Source organism: Aythya marila (assembly GCF_965140915.1).
Source record: "Aythya marila genome assembly, chromosome: 10".
Taxonomy (NCBI): Eukaryota; Metazoa; Chordata; class Aves; order Anseriformes; family Anatidae; genus Aythya; species Aythya marila.
The window spans coordinates 13,065,401-13,088,605 of record NC_139051.1 but is presented as its reverse complement, the minus strand read 5'-3'; the positions used below and the strand labels follow the sequence as shown (position 1 = coordinate 13,088,605).

General features: G+C 39.8%; 1 protein-coding gene across 6 annotated transcripts in view; it reads left to right on the top strand.

The window, feature by feature from the left end:
- The window catches only part of DOCK3 (dedicator of cytokinesis 3), a 212,301-nt gene extending 189,306 nt beyond the window's left edge, over nucleotides 1–22,995 (top strand). For 2 of the 6 annotated variants that reach the window (XM_082768307.1, XM_082768305.1), the window contains 13 exons: nucleotides 413–499; nucleotides 954–1,133; nucleotides 2,167–2,250; nucleotides 3,534–3,650; nucleotides 4,725–4,846; nucleotides 6,396–6,531; nucleotides 7,080–7,161; nucleotides 9,138–9,290; nucleotides 12,763–12,881; nucleotides 13,742–13,829; nucleotides 17,452–17,574; nucleotides 18,150–18,232; nucleotides 18,450–22,995. In XM_082768307.1, coding sequence (XP_082624433.1) covers nucleotides 413–499; nucleotides 954–1,133; nucleotides 2,167–2,250; nucleotides 3,534–3,650; nucleotides 4,725–4,846; nucleotides 6,396–6,531; nucleotides 7,080–7,161; nucleotides 9,138–9,290; nucleotides 12,763–12,881; nucleotides 13,742–13,829; nucleotides 17,452–17,574; nucleotides 18,150–18,232; nucleotides 18,450–18,956 — 1,881 coding nt within the window. In that variant the 3' untranslated portion in view covers nucleotides 18,957–22,995. The remainder of the gene's footprint in view (nucleotides 1–412; nucleotides 500–953; nucleotides 1,134–2,166; nucleotides 2,251–3,533; nucleotides 3,651–4,724; nucleotides 4,847–6,395; nucleotides 6,532–7,079; nucleotides 7,162–9,137; nucleotides 9,291–12,762; nucleotides 12,882–13,741; nucleotides 13,830–17,451; nucleotides 17,575–18,149; nucleotides 18,233–18,449) is intronic. The other 4 variants (XM_082768306.1, XM_082768309.1, XM_082768308.1 and 1 more) reach the window with 4 other exon arrangements.
- The last annotated feature ends 210 nt before the right edge of the window (nucleotides 22,996–23,205 follow it).

Sequence of the window (23,205 nt, the reverse complement as noted above, 5' to 3'; positions counted from 1 at the left end):
TGATTAAAATGTTGTCCAATTTAAAGATAAGTCATTTTAGTGCCAGGAGAAATGTGTTTTGTAGCAAGGATGGTTTTTTTGTTTGGCTGGAATTTTTTTCTTACTGCCATAGATGTTCACAAGATCTTCTCTGTTCCCATGACAGAACTGGTAGCCAACCTCAACCTCTGGAAATTAACAGAAATGTTGAATGTATTGCTATAGAGCATACTGATTTTTTTTTTTTTTTGGAGGGGGGAAGGGGGAGCATTTAAATGACACTCAGTATGACATTCTGGAAATGTATGTTACTGCTTAGGAGGAGGTTAATGTATTCTTCTCTGACCTTTATCCCCTTAGCACCTGTGGTAAGAGTGTAGATGATGTGATTGTGGTTCACTGTGTACCTCACACCCTCAATTATTCTTTGCAGAGCTTGTGGATTGAACGTACCACTCTGACCTTGACTCACAGTTTGCCTGGAATTTCTCGTTGGTTTGAAGTGGAGAGAAGAGAACTGGTAACATTTATAGTTCCGATAGTTGAGGTTTGAAATGATGACTTACTAAGGACATGGGATAGGCAATTTAACCTCTGTCTGAAATCTTGCAGTTTAAAATGATGAGGTTTACAACAATTAAGTATGTCGGTTTTTCACCACTTATTTTAAATAACTGCTGAATGTAACCAGGGGAATTAGGTGAGGGAACATGACAGCATAATGCAGAAAGTGCCAGAAAGATAGAATAATTGCATTGTTACCATGATGTTAGTTTACAGAAAGAAGTTATCACAACTCAGTGACCTGAAATACAGTGTTACTGACAATAAAGTTTGTTAATGTAGCTAATTTTCTAGCAGTAAAAACTAACAGAGATCACTGAACCATCTTAGTGTATCATTTCTTTATAAGGAAGGTAATAAATCACAATGAAGTGTCCATGGAATTAAAGTGTGTTTTATTGCCTTTTGAGGTTGAAGTAAGTCCTTTGGAAAATGCCATTCAAGTGGTTGAGAATAAAAACCAGGAGCTGAGAACACTGATAAGCCAGTACCAGCATAAACAAATGCATGGTAACATTAATCTTCTCAGCATGTGTCTGAATGGAGTGATTGATGCAGCTGTGAATGGAGGAATTGCACGATACCAGGAGGTAAGCAGGGCTCTGCTTCTGAATATAGCATCAACATTTTTCAATTTTATTTCCGTTGTTGTTTCAAAGAAAGTATCATTTAATAAGATATTTTCATGCACATTTTCTAAATATAAGGTTAAAACCCCATGCTTGGTTATTCTGCATCAGCACTTGCATAGCCATTTGTCAACAAGAGGATCCAAATGTAGAATTGGGATACAACGTAGATATGGTTGACAGTGGGGTATCTTACGATTAAATCTTGGCTTACCTGGAAGTCCTGACCTGGCAGGTACAGGAATGTATCAGAATTTATTTATTTTATTACACTGCTTACATTATAAGTCCTTTTTGCAGCAGAGGCAGTGGAATTCATGGTAATTGAGACTGTTTGGACCTGTAATCAGGAAAAGGTGCTAATTCATGCTACTCAACCATTGTCTTTACTAGCCTAATTTTGGACTCACTGAGACCTTAAAGTTACACGATGTTAGCTAGTATGTTATCTGCTATGCTCTTTAGCAAGCTGTTACTTAAACTCCACGTTGCAAAAGGTAAGTCTAGGTGGAGATACTGAGAAATGGCAGCAGGAGTCCAGGGGTGTGGGACGTCTTCCCTGCAGACCATGCAGAGAATGCTCTTCTTCCTTTACCTTAGTTACAACTTTAATCGCTTAATTTAAGAATTTTTTTTTTTAAGGAAATGATACAAAATTAAAACCATAGGATGATAAAAGTTTTAGTGGTATTGTTCTTCATTGTCACATAGGTAAATATGATCAGATTCATGATCCTTCAGGGCTGAGGACTGTCTTACGCTACTTTACACTGTTTCCTTTAAATGAGCAACAGAATCATGTAGGTTGATACACTCATACTGTAGCTTTACCTGGATCCCAGAGTGCTAAAAGTGATAAAATTGAGCTGCTGCTGTTAGCTTAATGCATTTAGTTCTCCTAAGATTTCTGGACCTTTTCCTATCATCTTTTGAAGACAAGTTATGACAACTATTTCCCAATAAGCAGAAAGCTTTTCTTTTATTTTTCCTACAGGCCTTTTTTGATAAAGATTATATCACAAAGCACCCTGCAGATGCAGAGAAGATCACACAGCTCAAGGAACTCATGCAAGAACAGGTACTGCTTTTCAGACACAAAAGAACATTGGTGTCTGGATTCATCAGCAGTCAGTTTAAACACACCAGATCCAACTGATTCATTCAGAAGTAAAGAATTTCAGTACAGGAGATTTAAAGTACGTTTAAACAAAAAGGAGGTGAGATGGCTGAGGAGTTTATGAACTAGCCATTCACCTTATGTAATGTTAGTTGAAGCTCTGCTAGCATAACATGAATTTTGTTGTCTCCGTTTATTATCTACTAGACATCTTGCCACATTTCAGGCCTGCCATTCATTTATGGCATTTTGAATTATGTCTTCCTAGTATATTTCAAAGATAATCAGAGTCAGGACAGGTCAGGCTTGAGATTAAACTGGCAGAGCTACAAAGGAAAACTTAATGTCTATTTCTACTATCTACAGTTCTGTTTTTCTTTAGTGTCTCTGTGAAACATCTTGGTAGATAAAGCTTGCTGGACGCTTTGATGGGAGTGAAATCAGAAAATCACATCCCTGTTAATGGAAGGTTTGGCAAAATACACCACATTAAACAATGTGGCCAAGTTTTTACAGAGCTACTGGGCCTGCTTTGTCAACAAATCGCTTAACTGCATTTCAGATTTCCCACTTGTAAAATGAAGATAATACTTATCTCCCCTCAATCCTCAAGAGGATGTTTGAAAATTAATTAGCTATTGTTTGTACTGAGTTTGGATCATGTAGGGAATTATATGTATCTTAAGCCTGCTATCATTACTATTTTCTTTCATCTGAGAACTTATATAATCTCTTTCAATTACTAATATTGTATGTTTGACCTTTGAAAATGTGACCTTTATAAATAAATAATGAGCAACAGAAGGAGTGAACACTGCTGAACACTGTTACTGTTCAGCTCAGTTATCAGAACCTCCTTTGTTTTGAAATCTCTGTTGGCAACTTTGACCCCTTTTCTGACACTGTTGGGAAGGAATTTCCTTGGTCACAATGAATTATCTGTATGAGGACTCAGTGATGTTAACTGCTGGAGAGACAATCAATCTGGTAATTTTTTTTACAGTTGTCTCTAACAAATGTAACCCAATGTGACATAATGTACTTGTCTCACACTTGAAGTACTTGTTGAAGTAATATAAACTTGCCAGGTCTCTTAGGCTTACTTGATTATTGGCAGTCTTGTACAGAACGGTGGTATATTTTACAATACTCCCTTACACAGTGACAGACCTGAGAGACAGGCTTCAGTTCTGTCTCTTAAACTTGATTTATTTAGTTTTGTCATCTTGTTTTCTTCTTAACAGGTACATGTTTTAGGAGTGGGTCTGGCAGTCCACGAGAAATTTGTACACCCAGAAATGCGCCCTCTGCATAAGAAACTGATAGACCAGTTCCAGATGATGCGATCCAGTTTGTACCATGTAAGCTGGTTCTCATTTAATATCACAGAATAATTGTAAAGTTCAATTTTCAGGCTTGTCATAAAATAATATAAAACAGAAGAAGAAAGATTAACAAAACACGTTAGATGTTCAGCTATTACAGCTGTCATAGTTTGAGTAGCATAACATGGACTAGGCCCTCCAGAAGTGTTTTTATGTAGACAGCAACATGAATTCCGGTTGGTTACTTCAGGCTTCCAACTTTGATTTAGGCACCCAATATTATAGGTTTGCATTTCCTATATAGTCAAAAGAACTGCCTCCAGAGCATGGCTCACACCACCTGTTTTATACCAGAAATACAAGTATCGTCCTCTAGGAAAGGTACCTTTCCATCCGTTTGTGCACTGCTGTACATTAGTATTCTGTGACAGCTATACTTGAGACATCTTTGCCAGATGGGTCTCAGAAATTGCAGTGCATTCTCCTCTTCCTGTTCAAGTGTAATTCTCATCACTTTCTTGAACAATATCACAATGAAACCAAAGGACACCTTTCCGTATAATGTAAAAGAATTATCTGAAATGTGTTAGCAGTTTACTTTCCAACTGAAGTAAGTATTTTCTAAAAGCTTTGAACTTGAAAGGTTTTACCTCCACTTTTAGGATTGAATACTATGCAAGGATGGCCAGAAATAGCACCACAATTATTTTAATACAGCCTTTCTCTTCCAGCAGATGAGATCCATGCAGGTTATAGCCTGTGTACAGCCTGTGTTCATTGCCTTTCTTTAGAATTTAGACAAGATCTGTATTTTTGAGTTCAGGTTTCTTTTCAGAAAAAAATGGAGATGGTTGCCATTTGAACAACACTGTACCTCTCTTTTTCTCCAAAATTCCTGAAATGGTGGCTGGAAAGTATTGTTAGAAATAGAGAATAGGGACATAAAACACTGAAGCTCTTTATTCTGTGGAAACACAGGTAACTGTAGATGATTACAGAGAACGTGGAAACAGATCGGATTTTTTCTGAGAGGAAAACATTGTAATTTTCTCATGACTAATTTAGCTAAAATATCTGTAGTAACTAAAAGACTCTGTGTCTCATGTGCAGGAGTTACCTGGTTTGGATAAGCTGAGTCCAGCCTGTTCTGGCACTAGTACACCACGCGGCAATGTTCTCGTTTCACATGGACCAATGAGCCCAGAGAGCATAAAGCTGTTGCATCGACACAGGTACTCCCCTTTTCTTCTGCTGAAATATTGAAGATCTCTGCACTCTGTTGAATTAAGATTCGAGGATCAAAAATGCAGTTAATAGTACTGGAGGAGGAGGGTCTGTTTTGGTATAAGCATCCTTTATTTTTGTTCAGGGCTAATTATTAAAGTTTGAGGATGGAATCAAAATGTTGAGAAATCAAGTTTGCAGCATATCCTAAATACCTCCAGATGTTTCTTCATCTCTTTTCTTACACATCTGCAACTCAGATTCTTCTCAGCTCTCCAGAATCAATCTGACTTTGGAGGTTCCAACTTCTCATACTTCTGTTATGCAAACGGCAAATAAATATTATCTACCATGAAAGGAAAAATGTATTGTTTGGTTTAGAAACTGAACTCAATATGTGCCCATTTTGAAGACTCCAAAAATGTTTGCGTAATTGTTTTTAGTTTTAATCAAATCAGAATCCAAATATAAGAGGCCAAGGGTGTTTTGATTAGGATAACAGAAAATAGCTCAGCATTCAGAGAAATATCTAAAAATGTGGATGTTTATTCAAACAGCAGAAGAACCACCTATAAAAACTAACTGAGGACAAAAAAATGGGATTTTTCAGGTCAAAAGAGAGTTTTTATATCCAGCCAAAGCTGCTTATGTGAAAATGTACATATCCATGCCAGCCTGAGAAACAGTGAAAAGAATGTCACTCAGATTATGAAATTTCAATGGCTCTTCAGTGTTTATTTCTCTTGGTGGGTCTACATAGCTTAGCCTGGCATAAGGAGCTGTGTAAACTTGGTCCTGAGTTACAGGATCCATGGTTCCCTTTTTAAAATTACAATTGATTAGCTCTTGTGCTCCTTTAGTGTCTTGGCAACTGACATTAGGTATCTGGGTGATACAATTCTTTTCCTCAAGATTCATCGCTTTGTAAAGCCTTTTTCCCTAAGAATTTTACCCTAATTCTTAGGGTAAAATGGGGAGATTCTATAGTATACAAAGTAAGCATTTGTGGATGTGATTTACAGTGACAAAAAATGAATCTGGGAAGGATTAGAGTGCAGATTGCACACCAGTTGGACAGTATTAATTTACTGTCAGCTAGAAAGTTGACTTCAACTGCAATGCAGAAGCCTAACAATGCAGTAAGAAAAACTGCATTTTGGCATGTCTCTTGTGCTTGGCTTCCTTTGGAATGCTTTATTAAGCTGCTCCCACTCATCTTACTTGGGTATTAAGAATGAGAGTGGTTTCAGAATGTTCTGTTAAAAGAACAGCTGATGTGTGTCATGACATGTTAACCTGGCCTTGGATTCTGAAATTCATCACCCTACACACTGTTATCTTAAGTATAATCTTATTTCCATTTTTTTTTAATATTTACTCACATTTATAGATTTGTTTAAGCTTTTATTTGGCCTGATACGTTCAAAAGTGTTTGACATGTAGAGATGACCTAAAGCAGGTACTTAACCAACCTGGAAAAAAAAAATCAGACTTCAGAAATTAAAATGCAAATTAAAAATTAATAATGCCCCTATTCTTTCTCTGTTTTTGTTTCAGCCCACTGAACATGCTTGGTTCAGTCCGACACTCGTCATCCTCTCTGTCATCACACACCTCCAGTGAAACAGGAAACCTGGTTATCCTGACAGACAGTTCCGTGGGGGAGACTGCTGAGGATATGTACCACATGCAGGTATGGCTCCAGTGCACCCAGGAGCAATTGTCAGAGATGAGCATGCTTGGAGCATTACACTTATGAGTGTACCTATCATTATTATGCAACGTACCTATCCACACGCTCGGTTCTGTCCAGTGAGATTTTTGTGAAGAACCAAACAGGGAGAATCTGAGGTTGTTCAGGAAAGACGATAGAGTAATTCATCCGGGTTTACTTCGGGAAGAAATCTTCTGTATTCATACAAAAAAGCTGCTGTCCAAGATCACAGTATTGCTTTCAAAAAGTGAGATTTTAGTCAGCATGTTATTTATCTGACCTGTTCAACACGCATGCATTATTGTTCTTGTTTGTGAGAGGTTGACATGAGTCCCCAAGAGTGCAGATTAATAGTGGCCTGCACTGAAGCTATTTCCTAGACAGAGGTCACATTGGGGAACCTGAGACAGGTAAAAATCTAATGCACTGATCCACTCAGTTCTCTTCTCTGCCTCCTGCAGCTTGTTTACCCTAACTCCAGGTACCAAGGCTCAGTCACCAACGTGTCTGTTTTATCCTCGTCCCAGGCCAGCCCTTCCACCTCAAGCCTGAGCTCTACCCACTCGGCACCATCCCAGATGATTAACTCTGCCCCTTCCAGTGCACGAGGTAAGAATGGATGGACCCAAATGAAGGGTTAACCGGAACTGCAGGTATACCCCTAAGTCTTTCAGCTTCCTTAACATATTGGTTGAAATACAACCTGTATGAAATAGACCACTGTTTCTTTTTTGGAGCTTGCCTCATCAAAAATGATTTCTTTACAAAATTTGTTTGTTTTCCGAAAATTTATCTAATCTTTTTTTTTCAGCAGTATTTGGAGTGTATTTCTGATACATGCTGGTTTCAGGCAGCTGAATTTCATAATAGTTTCTGTTGTTCTGCTATGAAGTTGTGACAGACAATCTAGAGGAAAACAAGAATATTCTTCGGTACAGTACTTCAAAGAGAGAGATCATGAAGACAAATGCAACATTTTCATTTTAAGCACTTAATGAAATTACAGCATTAAAAAGTACTGCAGTTAAGCAGAAATCTGTGTATACAGAAGCATACATGTATGTATGCAATGAACACTGAAAGATATAAATGGGGACAAAGAAGGATTTTCCTGCTGGGAAATGCTTTAACTTTGCTGTTGTGGTAGCTGGTTTTGATATGGCTAATCATTTTTTTCTCAAGCCTCACAGCTGAAGCAAAAGTATTCTGTGTAATCTCCTGACTTTGATAACTTCTATTCAAGTTTTTGTTTTTGTTTTTGTTTTTTTATCTCATTTTGGATTCTCAGTTGCAGGTTCAAAAATTTCTATACCTCTTTTCACAGGCGTATGAAGAAGGTATCCAGGACACACACAGAGATGGAGGCTATTAGTTAAATCTTACCCCTTTTTCCCATACAGGGGAACTATATGCTTCTTTATGGACAGAGAGTACGGAGCAGGGGAGGTTTCTGTTGCTCATTAACAAGGAAAATTTTTCTCTCAGGCCAGGTTTGGGCTGTTTTGTTCAATCTTGCAGTAAAATCTTAATTGACGGGTTGTTGTTATGACATAGATGTTATCAAAGTGATTTATTTGAAGGATCAGATGGAATAGGAAGGTGAGAAGTGGATGTCTTCAAACAAAGGCATAGAGCTTCACTAATTACCATGAGCTGGAAGGAAAGTAATGATATCTGAAATAGTAGAGTAACAAGATGAAAGTGGCATGACAGAAAGGGGAAGATGGAACTGAGTACAGGGCCATCATGCCAGGAAGACACCTTTAAATGGGTGTGCCTCAGCTGGCATCAGAGGCCTGAATCTTAGGGGGGATTTGAGGGGTTTTGGTGTTCGTGGCATTTCAGAATTTTGTCACTTTAAAAAGCCAGCGCTTGCAGTGGCAGGCTGTGCCAGTCTTTCTGAGCTTGATGACTTCACAGCAGCACCAGCTTCCCTCTTAACTGTATTCTTTGCTGTTGCTTAGAAACTAAAGCAATGAATGCTACGAAGGGCATGGTGCTGATGGATGAGTCAACAGCACCTCCCAGAGATGAGTGCTGTAAATGGCTGCTAATGAGGAAACAATAAGAGAAATAATGATACCAAAAAATACTTAAATGTATATTGATTTTACTCTTTATCCTTACTAATGTGTTGATAGCCTTTGATAATACATTGCTTCTCTGCTTTGTTCACTTTCAAGTTAGGTGAGCATAGCATCCAGACACTGCCCACTTACTAAGGGATTTTATTTCTAGTAAAGTCCCAGATCCTCTCTGTTTCACAGTGTGCAAGTCACTACCCAGGTTATTACAACACTGCTGTTTGGAATGGAGTTGTTTGTAATGATGAAAAACCCTATGCTAAGCTCCTCTGTGATAATACAACTTTGATTTGCTCCTTGGTGATTTTTCCTTTCGTTTTCTTTTTGAATTGGGTGAATTTGCTGCTTGTGAAAATGAGAGGCCAGTGTCAGTGGCCGGAGCAAGGTACTTCACAAACCTTACGTGTGCAGCTCTGCCATTGCACCTCTATTCCTTTTTTTTATTTTTTTTTTATTTTTTTTTATTTTTTTTTGTATTTATTTATATTCTTTTTAATTTAGTGCTGATGAAAGGTGCTGGATTGACACCACTGGAGGCTGAAGCCCTCTATTTATCCACAGAACAGATACAGCATGGGCGGCAGCCGTGCAAGCTTCCCCACGCTGCCCCCACCAATGTGCCTCATCTCTGTCCTGGAGGGACCACCTCTAGAGGTGAGAGGATAGTTCAGTCTCCATGACCCATCCAGTCCGTGACCTTTCTGCTGAGACTGCCAACAAAGCTGCAATAGTCGTGATGCTACAGCTATCCACTTTCCAGACAGGAAGTACACAAAGGCCAACGATTAATTTAATACAGGCCACCTAAATTTACCAACTTAGCATCGTTGTCACCTGTGACTTGAAGCTGAGCACAGTTTCCTAGGATTTCTAGTTTTTTTCTCAGATGTTTAAATGTTTCTCATTGGTTCAGATGTTAATGTAGAGGTTTAAAAAAAAAAAAAAAAAAAAAAAAAAAACAGTCCTGTTATCAGGATTCTTTGACACCTGTTCTCTGTTTGACTGCAGAGTCCTTTCTGGACCTCAGCTATTAGCGCTGCTCTGAGGAGACAGGGATCTTGTTGACACAGATTAGTTCCGTTAGCAACCAAAATAAGTCATGGCCATTTGCATTAACAGTCCAGCAGGAATTTAAATCTTATTCCTAATTCTCCAAACATGGGCCTTTCATTGATGTTTAAAACAACAACAAAAGCAAATTATTTGGTTTGTCTAAGGAAAATAATAAAGTCATTAATCCAACATTTTGTTTAAGATATTCATGAAGACGGTATTGATGCTGATGCGATCATACCACTGAACAGCAGATTAAAGCAGCAAGCCTTATACTGCAGTTACAATCTATACAATTTAGAGCAGAAGTCTTAAATAGGAGTGTAATCAGAACACAGTAAGAACTCTCTAATTCTATGCTAGCAGTAGAGAAGGATATTAGGATGTTTTTCAGATTAATGAGTATCCATCTTTCAGTTTTCACTTGGCTTGACCGTTGCATAGCTTCTTTCCTATTAAGAAAGCAACGTGTTTGTTCTGACTTCATTTGAGGTAACTCACGTAAGGCGCTGCTCTAACCCTACTCGAGTTAAAAGATTATGTAAACTGGTGCTCCTTAAATAGATACCGTAATGCAAAAAGACCTGGAAAGAGCTATGAGTGGGTTAGGTTTGTTTTTTTCCCATAATTTCATTGACAATGTTTCTAGGACTCTTCCACTCTCAAAGAAACTCCCAGTTGGCACTTCATGGCTGACCTCTTAAGGCATCCCTACTGCTTCCTCAACACAGCCCCCTTCTTCAGGGGCAAAAAATGAGTCCCAGAGCCTGCCTTAGCACCATGCATGAATCCATATACTTGCATAAAAACTTCCTTCTGAAACCCAGAAAGTTACAGTTTGGTGCAGGAGCAAACTGTTTTCATAACAGTAAAGAAAATGATGGATTGGGAAGAAAAATATGCATTGAGTCTGGAGTTTAACTATGTTAATTTTCAGATTCGTTCCTTAAAACTAATACTTGTTAAAAGTGGATTAATGTTTTCAAAATTAAAAAAAAAACAAAAAAACAAAAAAACTCTGCCTTCAGCATAGGATTTCCTTTCTCACTAACAGTCTATACAGTGCTGCACACATGCAGCGTACCCAGCTACATGCTGAGAACAACAAACCCTGGTACAAGGTGCAGCATTTTATATGGCTGCTGTGGCTGTTCTGAAAACTTTTTAAAGGTTTTAATTTGTTTGTTTTTTTTACATGTTTCCAGTCCCTGATGAGAGCCTTGGTGGTTGTGTTCTCTTTGTCTAAATTATTAATAAATGCTTCAGTTATAGACTCTCCTGTTACGGCACCCAATTTGGATGTATCCATGCTTAATTTTGTTAGCAGACTGGATATTTGGCATAATCTGCAACAATCGTTGTAGCTGTAGTTATTTACCAATTTAAGGCACCAAACAGCAGAGCTGTTGTGTAAACTAGGCTCTGCCACCAGATTTAGCACATGTGGGATTTTTCAGGTCACGCAATACACAGTCTGGTGGAAGCTAGTGGTTTGCATCTTGGACAAAAAAAAAAAAAAAAAAAAGAACAAGGATGATAAGATAAATAAAATGGAAAAGTTTACCATATAGGTTGTGCTGTGATGCAGTTCTGGGCACACCTAGAAGTTTGGCACATTTACATCTGTTCTATAGAAATCGGACTATTTGTGATGTGTGAGTAAAAGAGACTCAGCATAAAGCATAACACTGTGTTTTCCAAGCTGATGTTGTACATAAGAGCAAATAATGTCGTGTAATTATGTTTCTGTTTTATGTCTGGGGACAAAATGAGTTCGGAACTAGAATGCAGATACTCTGCAGCTGTTCATGTCAGGGTGGGGACGTAAATTAATCTGAGATCTTCCACCCTTGATGGAATCGTTGCAATTGTGGGAGGTTATCCTGCATTCTGCTGGACACATTGTTCCTTCCACTGTGTGCTGAATCAGTCCCAAAAATTGCATGTTTGCTTTTGCTGGGGTAAGAGCTGCATTAACCAGCACCAATGCCTTTGCTCATATGTTGGAGTGCTGTTCAGGTAATGTGTGTGGTTGTGGAAAGTTTGCAAAAGGGGGCATGTATTCCCCAAAAGCCGGCATGGCTCTGTAATGCGCTGTGTGCTGCCATCTGTTAAGTGCGTGTCCGTGACGCAATGAAATAATCAGTGCAAATTAAAGCTCACTCTAGAAGCTTCAGATCATCAGTTCCTGCCAATATTGTGCATCTCAAGGGATGTGTCTATCAGTAGTATTGGACGTCAGGAAGTCACTAATTGAAATCATTCTTCTAGCAAATCCATTGTCAGTTGTTGCATATCAGAAGATATATTGTTGTGTGGCACTCATCTTGAAGGACATGAATCACATGCTCCAGGAAGATACCTACATGAAATATCCTTATATCTCAAATGATAAATATTCAGATAACTGATAAGTCTACAAAGTCAGACATCTTCCTCTGATATAACGCTAAGCATTGGTAAACATCCTGTTATCATATAATGGCTCAGTATACCAACACTAATAACACCTTAACCAGAGGAATTGTAAGCAAAATGCCACCCACGTTTATAGAAAGTTCTGCTTATTATTCTTTGTTTTTTGATAAAGAGGAAGCTCACAATGGTATCACCAACTACATAGCAACACCTCAGTCTCTGTCTGCCAGAACTGAGGAATAAAGTAGCTCAAGCTTTTATCCCTTTCTGCCACATTCAATCCTAAAATATAAAATTCTGTGGCATTTGTATACCTCTACAAAACTTATGGGGTAAAGGAGCATTAGACACCGCAAAGCACAGCCACAGCTGATTGCCACTTTTTGTTTTTTAAGAGAAAGCTCTGCAGCACACAACTAGGGACAAGTACATCTTACACACCTTACATGGTATGTCCTTAATTGTATGTAACATGCCAGTTCTTATTTCATCTTGTGCCATGCACCCCACCAACAGCTGCTTAGTGGGCTCAGCACCGTGTTTTCTTGAGTCCTGTAAGATCATCATGTGAACAAATTGCGAAGGAGATCACTGGGCATGCGGAGACATGGCTGTTGTTTGTCATGTGTACGTGATTATTCTCACTTGTTTACAGGCTCTCCCTCTCTACCAGATAAGTACCGCCACTCTCGGGAGCTGATGATGTTGCTGCCAACCCACCGGGACCGACCTAGCAGTGCCATGTATCCCACGGCTATCATGGAAAATGGACAGGTAGCAGATCTAATTTCTTTTATGTTAGTTCAACTGCCTGAAACTGTGACTTTCATTTTTACTGTTTTCTCCACTTTAAAGCTTCCCTTCTCACCTTTAGAAAGCGCAACTTAGGATTCTTTACAAAGTGGTCCAAGAAGTAACAAGGAACTTTTCGTATTAATCACCCACGAGAGCCACCCACTTTGGTAGTCAAGTGATACAAACTGTAATGACAGTTAAAGCTGTGTTTACTTCCCAGCTCTGTGCCCTGGTCCGTTGCAAGCAGTCATACCATTAATTTACTCATGTTTTCATCTTGCAGTCTAGCCTCCAAGTACATTTTAAATAGTTTTATGGTGACTTCCAGATGGAACAAAATACACAAGAGGCTGAAATAATATACTGACACAGGGTCTCCAGTCTAGGCCTGTTTCTACTGCTTTCTCTGGACAAATTGCTAAATTCATAGTATGCTGACATATGAGCATTTTAATTCAGCGCTGGCTTGCACATTCCCTTTTGAAGGGAATCTGCTAATCATGCCCACTTATTGTACTTCAGTTCACAGCAGATAACTGTCTCAGCATGGGAACTCAATTCTTTCAAATAAAATCAAAGCAACAGGTAAGCTTCAGAAAATTTCCTCCAGAAAACACAGGCAGGTTGAATATTTTGTCCTCACCGCTGTTATGCTCTAGAGATCCACTGGTATTTGCTAATAATGCAGTACTTGCTAATGTAGACACAGTCTAATATTTCTATTATTCTTCTTAATTAAATAACCTTCCTTGCCTAAAAAGTGTGAAGAAATTCACAGGTGCACCATCTTATGCTGGTTTTGTTTTTTATACGTTTTTCTGTGCTTTCTTCTCCCTTAGCCTCCAAATTTCCAGCGCGCCTTGATCCAGCAAATGATTGGGCCATGCAAACCTTGCAGTGATCCCAACCTGTCTCTGGCTGAGAAAGGTACTCTTTTTCCTAGGTAACATGCATGCTTGCTAAAATATTATTACTCTGGTCATGCTACAGCAAGTACTGACTGAATGGGCTTCTACATTTCTTGGCAGAGTGCATTCTCTCACAATTTATTTAATTAACAGTTTAATTAACTGGGCCTTCTGCCAGCCTACAGTCACTTTAGATCATTCACAAAAGGAGTTACACAAAGCTCTCTATTTCAGAAAGCTTTCTGAGTTTAGCATTTTATTATTGAAACAAATCCTGCAGCCTTTATCATGCAAAACCCCCAAGCAAGCAAATGAGAAGATATATGAAAGAAGATTGAGACCATTTTCAAAAAAATTATGAGGTATACTGTTGCTTATCTTTGGATAGTATAAATCTTTTTCTTTTTTTAATGTGCGCTTATTCTTCAAAATAGTAAAATTTCTTGTAATTTCTCTCTGAGGTAGTTTTATACTTACTTGAGTTTATCATTAGGGATGTAAGCTTAACTCATGGCTTTGAAAAAGTACGAGTCAGAAAACTTTAGTAAGAAATTTTTAAGGAAGGGTTTAAAGAGAAACAGCGAAGTGACTATAAGGTAAGATGCAGCATGAGAAAAAATGGAGACTTATGTGAAAATTTCCTGATGATCCTGGTGGCTGGCATGACAGATCTGCAAATAGGTGGGAAATGAGCCTGTCAGTAGCTAGCAAAGGATGATAAATAGCCAAGCAGGGAGGAGGAGGAAAAAAAATGAAAGAAGGAGCTTGTTTGATGTAACGGAAAGGGAGAAGTTTGTGAAAGGGTGCCATGGACAAAGCGATGGGCTCAAAAAATGATCTGAGGGGCAGCATTCTGAAAAAACAGAAAAGTAGACAAAAATTCATGAGTTGAGGGTGCTGCCATGAGCAGGTAATGGTCATAGGCTAGGAAAACAGTATCTTAAAGTCAAACATTTTTAAGGCCAGGAAAGACCACTGCAGTCCTCTAGGCTGACGTGCATAACATTAGACATCTGTCAGTATTCTTGTTTTGTCAACTGTGTCTAACTAAACTGTATTTGCGGAAAAAAAAATCCAATTTTTTTAATAGAATTTCTAGTAAGTCAGAATCCACTACTTTAACAATGTGGCAGCCTTACAGAACAGTTGAGATGGAAACCAAAACCCAACGTACAGTTCTAAATAGATGACTTCGACGATAATAAATGGTGACAACAGTTAAGACTAGGGAATGAGGAATTAAGAGCTCTGGCTTAGCCATGTTGCGTTCGAAATGAACATGACAGACATGGTAAGTTTTTCTTGTTGGACAAGAGAAGGAACTGGAAAAGGCACATATATGATGTATTGCCTGTTAAGAAATAATTCTTAAATTTGTATTTGTAGCCAGTCTTTATACAACAGCGTAGTATGTAGCACAAAGAGAAGGGGATCCAGGACCCAATTCCCTCCAGAGGAGCCACGAAACACAGATGACATTCAGTAACTGTTTTTAGGGGATGGTCTTACGGGAACCCCAGCTCTTCAGCCAGGTTGGTAGCACAAGCACGGTGACAAGCAGTTTTGCAGTCCTTGAGCCTTCATCGTTCTTTGTTAGTGAGGATGCCTTGTTTTTTTTTACTAACAGCCATGCCCAATGAATTTTTCCACCCCCTTCCTTGCCCTGACAGAAGCACTGCTCAGTAATTCTCACTGACAACAGGGTGACATCAGTCACCCAGAGCAGAACGGTTCATGTTCAGCTTCTCTGCTAATTGAACTTGGCTACTGAGCCACTGAAGACTGTTGAGAAGAGAGAGCTGGGCTAGGACAGAGCACTGGAGCTCCCTGGGTAGGTTTCTTCCTGAAGCGTTTTGGATTAAGCACTGGTTTTAACAGGCAGCAGCCATGCTCCAAAATTGTCTGACCCGAGGATGATTTCCAGCACTTATACTCAAAAGTCAGTGAGTGAGGGAATGAGAAAGCATAAATGGCTACGCGTTGGGGTACCATGTTCTGTTCTTCAGTCTTCTGCTGCATCTCAGTGTTAAACAAAAAGCAGTCATTCTACAGGCCAAGAAAGCCAGGTATTGTTCTGTCCTTTTCACTTGATGCTGGTATCATTACGTTTCTTGTCCCTCTCCTCTCCATTTTAGCCTTTTGACACCGACTGCAAATTAGAGCACTCTGGCATGCGCACAGCATGAGCAAGGGTGCTCAAGAAGCTCATCTGAAGCCAGCTCACCTGTGTTGAGATATATCCCTTGGTTTGAACCTATTCTCTGTCAAGATTCTTGGTATCTCACTTATACACCTTCCTCAGTTTGAGAGTCTCTCTTCAAAAACATTTTCTTTTGTATTTTATTGCTTTTGTTCTGTCTTATGAGGCTGTTACTTTCTGATCTTTTTACCTTAGGGAATTTTAGGTCTTGGGCAGCCTGTGTTCATGAGTGAAGGAAACAAAAATACTGAAGAAACCCTTCAAAGTCACTTCAGAAAAGAAACACAGCAAAAAATGGTTGCAGGCATTTTAATTACAGAGAAATTTTCTTCCTATGTCAAACTCCACGTCTGTTTCTCCAGGCTTCCATGTTTCATGTTTCAAAACTTAACAAAGGCAAAAGCTATCTTTAATATCAGTTTTCTTTGGTAGACTCATTGAATTACTTTTTTTCCTATTTTTCTTTAGCAAATCTGAAGAAAATCAATCATTTATAAATAAACATAAAATTATTGCATTTCCATCTCCTCAGAATAAATAGGTTCTTTCAGTGTGTTTGGAAGAGAGGGAGATGCGTTTTAATTATCTTTGTCGACAAAATTCTTGAGATCCTGAAAAATTCTCATTGTTAGATACAACTATTATTTTGATGAGAAAAAGTCACACATACCATACTGGACATCTGTTGTGAGGAAAGCCTTCTTGCTGTTGTCTGGAGGTTTGTGCCCAGTGCGCCCCACCAAGAAGCACACAGAGGGGGAATCCCCGAAGTAGCTTGGGACTACACTTGCCTCTACTTTTTCTGATTAACAAAGGCTCGATCTCATCAGCTAACCCTGTAATACAAGGAGTCCAAACAGCTGTTTTTAAGTATTTGGTGATCACATTTTTGATCAACTCTGTTGCTTAGTAAATTGGATCTGTGAAGTCCTGATTTCTTCTGTAACCGATTGAGGTATCCACAGATTCACTCTCTGCTTAGCCACTGTAATACAGCAATAGGCCATCCAGTTTCAGGACACACATTCCCTCCTGGTCTGTAATCATTTGCCACCAGGCAGAAGAGCTCACAACTGAGAGCTAGCTGCTGTTCTGTCAGTGAGGTGTCATTTTTACTTACTCAATGGCTTGGGAAAAAAAAAGGAGTTCTACTGCTCTTCACATCTGCTAGAAATGGGCTGGGGGGGCATCAGTAAAGGGGAGATGGGCAGACTAACAAACACTGTGATCACCTAACTCTTAACTTCTTTAACAAAGCACCCTGTAAACTTAACACGCTGTAGATTAGATGATGCCTTTGTTTGCCTTCAATCCTACCATACACAAAGTTTCTAGAATCTGTCCCTTTTTTACTACTGAAGAGCACACCAGAAAGCCAATCCTTCTGGCCCCAAGACCCCCCTGTTCCATTACCCAAGTTAAATCTGTTTCAATCCTTCAGCTGTGCCAGCAGCGCCCAGTAGCTGGAGCCTAGACAGCGGAACAAGAGAGGCCCTGCCATTCCTGTCTGCCCACGTTGGGAGCATCTTGGCCCCACCAGTACCTCCCCGAAGCCTGCCCCATGGTAAGGAAAAGCCCAGAAGGTCTGCTGCATAATCGATGCAGTCACGCCAGATAAATCTAGGCCACCTGAAAGCTGACCACAGCCTTTTGTGTTTCCCTATGGAAACAACCAGAAACAAGCCAAAGTCTTTCCTGGTCTGCTAGGTTAGTGCTGGACAACACTTCAAATTTTTACAATCGTTACAGTAATACATGGACTTGTATGGACTAGAATTAGGTGTGTGCGTGCTGGAGGTTTGGCCTGGCTTCTTGCCAGTGGCTATCTTCAGCAATAACTCACAGTTACAAAGCTATTAAATAAACCTTCAAACATCCATTGTTTACGAGCCTGTTGCCTTGCCATGAGATCCTTGATAACAGGGTTGGGTGGAAATCTATCACTGCACTAAACTTCTCATTAGCATTTTGTGATGTGACAGATGCACTCCACAGTATCTATCAGAAAGAAAGCCTAGGCTGGAGTGGAGTTATCAGCGTTTGGAGCTGTTACCTGGCACCAGAGCATCTAAAACCCCAACTCTTTCATGGCAGTTGAGGTTGCACAAGCCTGTATTTCTGATCCTTGTCTCGTTCCAGGACACTACGCACTGCACTTTGATGCCTTCCATCACCAGCTCAGTGATGCTCCTCCGGCACTGCCTGCACGAACACTGCGCAAGGTAAAAAAAAATAAATAAAAAAGTTGCAGGAGAGAAGAGAGTAATGCAGAAGTGCATTACAAAGGCAGTACACATACAAACCATTAATAATTGATGTTTTGAATACAAATGGAACCGCATTGTTGTTCACATCGCTGTCCAAAGCTGAAACGTGCAACAAGCTGCAGTGTTGCCTCCCTCATCAATTTTAACATGATTTTTGTTTTTCTCTAAACAGTCCCCTCTTCATCCTATCCCTGCATCACCCACCAGTCCGCAGTCTGGTCTAGATGGAAGCAACTCCACTTTATCCGGCAGTGCCAGCAGTGGTGTCTCTTCCTTGAGCGAGAGTAATTTTGGACATTCTTCTGAACCACCTCCTCGCACAGACACCATGGATTCTGTCCCCAGCCAGGCCTGGAACACTGACGAAGACCTAGAGACACCCTACCTCCCTGTCAGGTACAGTCTCTCTGAGCCTGATGTCCTTGAGACGCTGAAATCCCAGCCATGCCGAAGCCACTCCGCTCCATCAGGAGTCATTCCTCAGGACACCATGGACCCTCCTGCTCTACCCCCCAAACCGTACCACTCCCGGCTGCCAAACATGGAGAACGAGGAGGGAATGATAATTGAAGATGATGACAAACACCGCCCATTGCATCGTAAAGTGTCCCAGCCAGTGAGCGGCGGGAAGGAAGAGCAGGCCAGGGTAGCATGGGAGCATGGCATCAGTGAGCAGTAGGGACAACTCCTGGTGAGCAGCTTGCATCATCAGTCCAGGTCTGAGCAGAAAGCAGAGGTGAGGACTCAGAACAGCAAGACGCCTTTCTACTGCCGCAGGTTTATGGCTGGAGCCCACACAAGCAATTGGGCCAGCATGGGAGGTTGCTGCTTACCTTTTTAATTTCTTTTTACACCTTTCCGTTATGTTTTTTAACTTTTGGTGCAGTGGATGGTTATTCCTTCTGCAGTTTCTTAACCGCACCACATGGCACACAAGCCATAGAGACCTGCAGAAGCTGAAGAATACAATTTTAAGCGGCAGGGGAAGAAGAAGGGGGAAATTGGGCAAGTTGATTTTGAAACTGCTTTCCTCCTAGTTCTGAGACCCACGTGAGTAGAAGCAGTTGCACTAGGGACATATTTTGTTGCTGTACAGAAGTGAAAGCTCATTGCTGAAATCAGGGATTTTATGAACTGTCAGTCTGGAAGGTGCATGAGCTGCAGGCAGTGGAAAAGATGGCAATTCTAAGAAGAAATTGGCTCTTTTGAGAGCAGGATTGTACATATCTGTGCAGTGATCTCCCTGCATTGGTTCATGGGTGCTGAGGCAATCTAACCAGTGCTGATGCACTGATTTCCAAGATATCATTTCCAACAAACTCTGCCTCCTTTGTTTTTTATGTACTGTTTGATTTCTTAAATTTTGCTTTCACTGGCTAAACCAACCTGCTTTCTCATTGGAACCATATGCTATTCATCAGTGCTACAGGATGAGGGGAGGTTAGTAGCCATTGGAGCTGCGACTGATTGTAGGCCTTTCCCATGCCCGACTTCGGGCAGGCTGTTGACACCAGCATTTCTATTCTGGTTTAAAAACAAAAAAAAGTTTCTCATGCCACAGCTGGTTGGCGACTCACCAGTAAAGAAAAGGTGGCTTAAATGCATCACGTCCAACAATCCTTGCCTCAGGGCTGAACATCACCGTTCTCACCACCTTCCATCACCCAGGAGCTGAGATTCATGAGATTCATTACCCAATACCATGCTGTCCTCAGTCCCTCGAAATCTCACCGCAGCTGGTGTGCAGCAGCTCCATCTCTCACAGCAGACAGAAAACACTAAGATGCAAGAAAAGCCCAGTGTTTAGTGTGCACCCTAGAGTCAGGAATCTTAAAGGCAACCTGTAAAGAAGAAACAGTTGTTTCCTCTTTTGCTTCTTTAGAAAGTATAAGAAGCTTAAGAGCTTCTCTCTTCTGGAAGGTTTCTTTTCTCCCCATGCAGTAAAACAGCTTTCCCCCTATGCCCTGCCTTCCCCAACCACCCCTTTTTTATTTATTTATTTATTGTCAGGCTCCAGAAAGGGATGAAGAATTCGGTGCAAGTGTAGTTTTTTGCAATTTTGGTGGAAAAAAAGAAAAAAACAAGAAATGGAACTATGCAGAGGTGGAGACAGTACAAGTCTGTGTATACAAAACAAGCCTTTTAATCAGTATTTTCTTAGTTCAGTACAAGACAAACCAAGAAAAAGTTCTGTGGTAACAGAGCCAAGATCTGTTCTTCAAAAAGAACTATAAGAAATCTTTTATTCCTATTTTCATATTTTTCAAGAAACTTTCAATCTAAAGAAAGCATCAAATATTTAATGTTTTTAGATAAGCAATGCTCCTTTCTGCTACTATGCACATTTTAGCCTTCCTTATAACCATTTCCACCTGCAGATTGCAAAGCACATTTCAGACGATGGTAAGTTACCACTGAAAAATCTGAAGCACATTCAAATAGAAGACTTACCTCCACCACATAAATTAGTGTCAGAAACAGGAATAGCGAATAGCATCAACTGTTATATCCAATTCCTGCCCTAGCCACTCAGTTTCTCATGCTACAAACAGCGTAAAGAAGCAAAAAAGGATCTAAGTCTTTTACAGGTCACCTTTAGCACTACCTCTAAATACAGTGACTGGGCAGAGTACGTTGCTTCTGAACTCCTAAAGATGGTCAGTATGAAATCTGGGCTCTGTCAGCTGTCATACGAAGGGGATTTTAAGAGGATGTATTTGTTTTCTTTCTCAAGCTCTAGCCCATGCAAAAGTAATAAATTATGGATTTGTTTCTTAAATGGCCTGTTTGGCCTGGAACAAAGTCTCTCGTGCTTCCTCTATTTTATTACTAACACAGGCTGCTTGTAATCCTTATGACCTTCACAGTTAAGAAGAGAATGATATTAAAACCTGACCTACAGTGGACATTTCATCTCTAGCAGAAACAAGTTTTCCAATGGTAGGACCACCCTAACTGGTAATGAACCAAGCTGGGTCTCTGGTATAGAATACAGGTGTGAAAAATCAACTCAATTATGTTTTCAGTGAAGGTAAGTCAAGGTAATTCCTTAGGAATTAGTGTAATATTTTCAGTATGTTATCCTCCAATTTGACTGAGATTCTTCAAGAGAAATTTTTAAGAGGACCAAGTATTCAATTCCGTCTCCCCTACCCCTGTTTCTTGTTTTGTTGTTTCTGGCGGGAGGGTTGAAAGTAGTAAAGGTACTGATTTACTGAATTTCCTCATTGGGAAAAATAAAAAAAAAAAAAAACAGCAGGTCTTGAAAATAAAAATTTGCCAAAGCAAGAATGCAATTAACGTGGGACTAAGTCCCAGTCAGTTGGAAAGCCTGCCACCTGGAGCTCTAATAAATCTCTTACAATGTGTCACCTTGCTCTGATTAGAGAGACTACAACAGTAGTTGAGTCCGTTTGGGGTATCTGACATAATTACATATTTGTAAGGGTTTGAAGGTCAATCAGATGTTGTATACAAATACCTAAATTATGTCAGGTCCACACAAAAAAAGGACGGAATTACTGAATTTACTAAATATGAGCCTCTCTGAAGTTAAGTTTCTGTTACTGTTCTGATATCTACCACATACTCTGTCTCCCTTTTCAGTGCTTAACTTAAAGGGTGCAGAAGATAGACTGCTATTGAGATTTTTGTGAATGCTGGAACTAATAATTCATGGAACTAATACTTCTCTGGAGGGTGGGGTGGCTGATAGCATAGTACAACTCCAACAGCAAACTCAGGCCTGGAGCAGGTGGAAGCAACAGCAGTTGTTGCACTTGTCTAACAGGATTTGAAGATGCTTTGTATAAACCACAGTGACGGGATGTTTTGAACAGGACTCGTTCATGCTATACTTAACTCTGATTTAAATTGAATATGTACTTGCCTTCCTTGGGTTTTCTTTGCATAACAAAATAGCATGTGCATTCCTCAAAAAATTGGCGGAATTCTGCTGCAAATCTCTCCATCGTGAGTGTACCTGCTGGCCCCATCTGAAACAAAAATGAGAAGAAACTACAGTAACAGAAGAAAAGCAATTAGAAAAAAAAATTCTCTGAATCCCACCTTTTTTTTTTTTTTTTTCCAGTGACTGGGTTGGTTTTCTTGCAACGTCCAAAACTAAGATCCTTTTCCGTCCTTTCCTTCATTTCCTTTTTAGCGTACTTACCATTTCTTAGGTAAGAGATACTTGCATATCCCTTCTGTGGGAGAGTCAGCCAAAACTGGGGAGGCTGGAGAGAGCAAGAGCCTTTGGGAAACAAATTATGTGATATTTGAAATTTCCTCTAATCATGCTTCTTTGTAAATAACCCCATTTGAATGCTGTGTATTTGTACAGGAAATTGAGCAAAAAATGTATAGATTGTGATGTCTGACTGGTATTCTGCCCTGTAAATGTGTTTTTAACCTCTGGCATTCTGTGCTTATTTAAAAAAGGCAAAAACCTCTAACCACTTCTCTTTTGTGTATCCATGTTTAAAATAAAAACAAAACAGTTATCTTATCTATAACGGAAATCAAATTTAAAAGGAAAAAATAATTTGTACAAGTGTCCTAAAGGTACTTCATTGTATATATTGTGATAGCATGTTTCCAGAACCAACAAATAAGTGGTGTGAATTTTAGATGTAAATATCTGCTGTTTGTTTTGGGTTTCTTTCCCTTACCCATTCACTCGACTGCTGTGATGTGGAATTAAAGATTAATACCTGATATTAAAATGGTACAGCTGTACATTCATTGCTGTCCTCCCGACAGGGTTACCCTCAGGCTTCTCTAGCTGGTCACAAGCCAGGCAGCTGTCAGAGAGGGGCAGCACCGCAACCCCCTGCAGCAGCCCAAGGCACCTCTTTGTCTGGTAGAGGCTTTAACAGAGTTTTGTGGGAGTACTTCCACATCCAGCTGAGTCGGTTCCTTGATAGGTA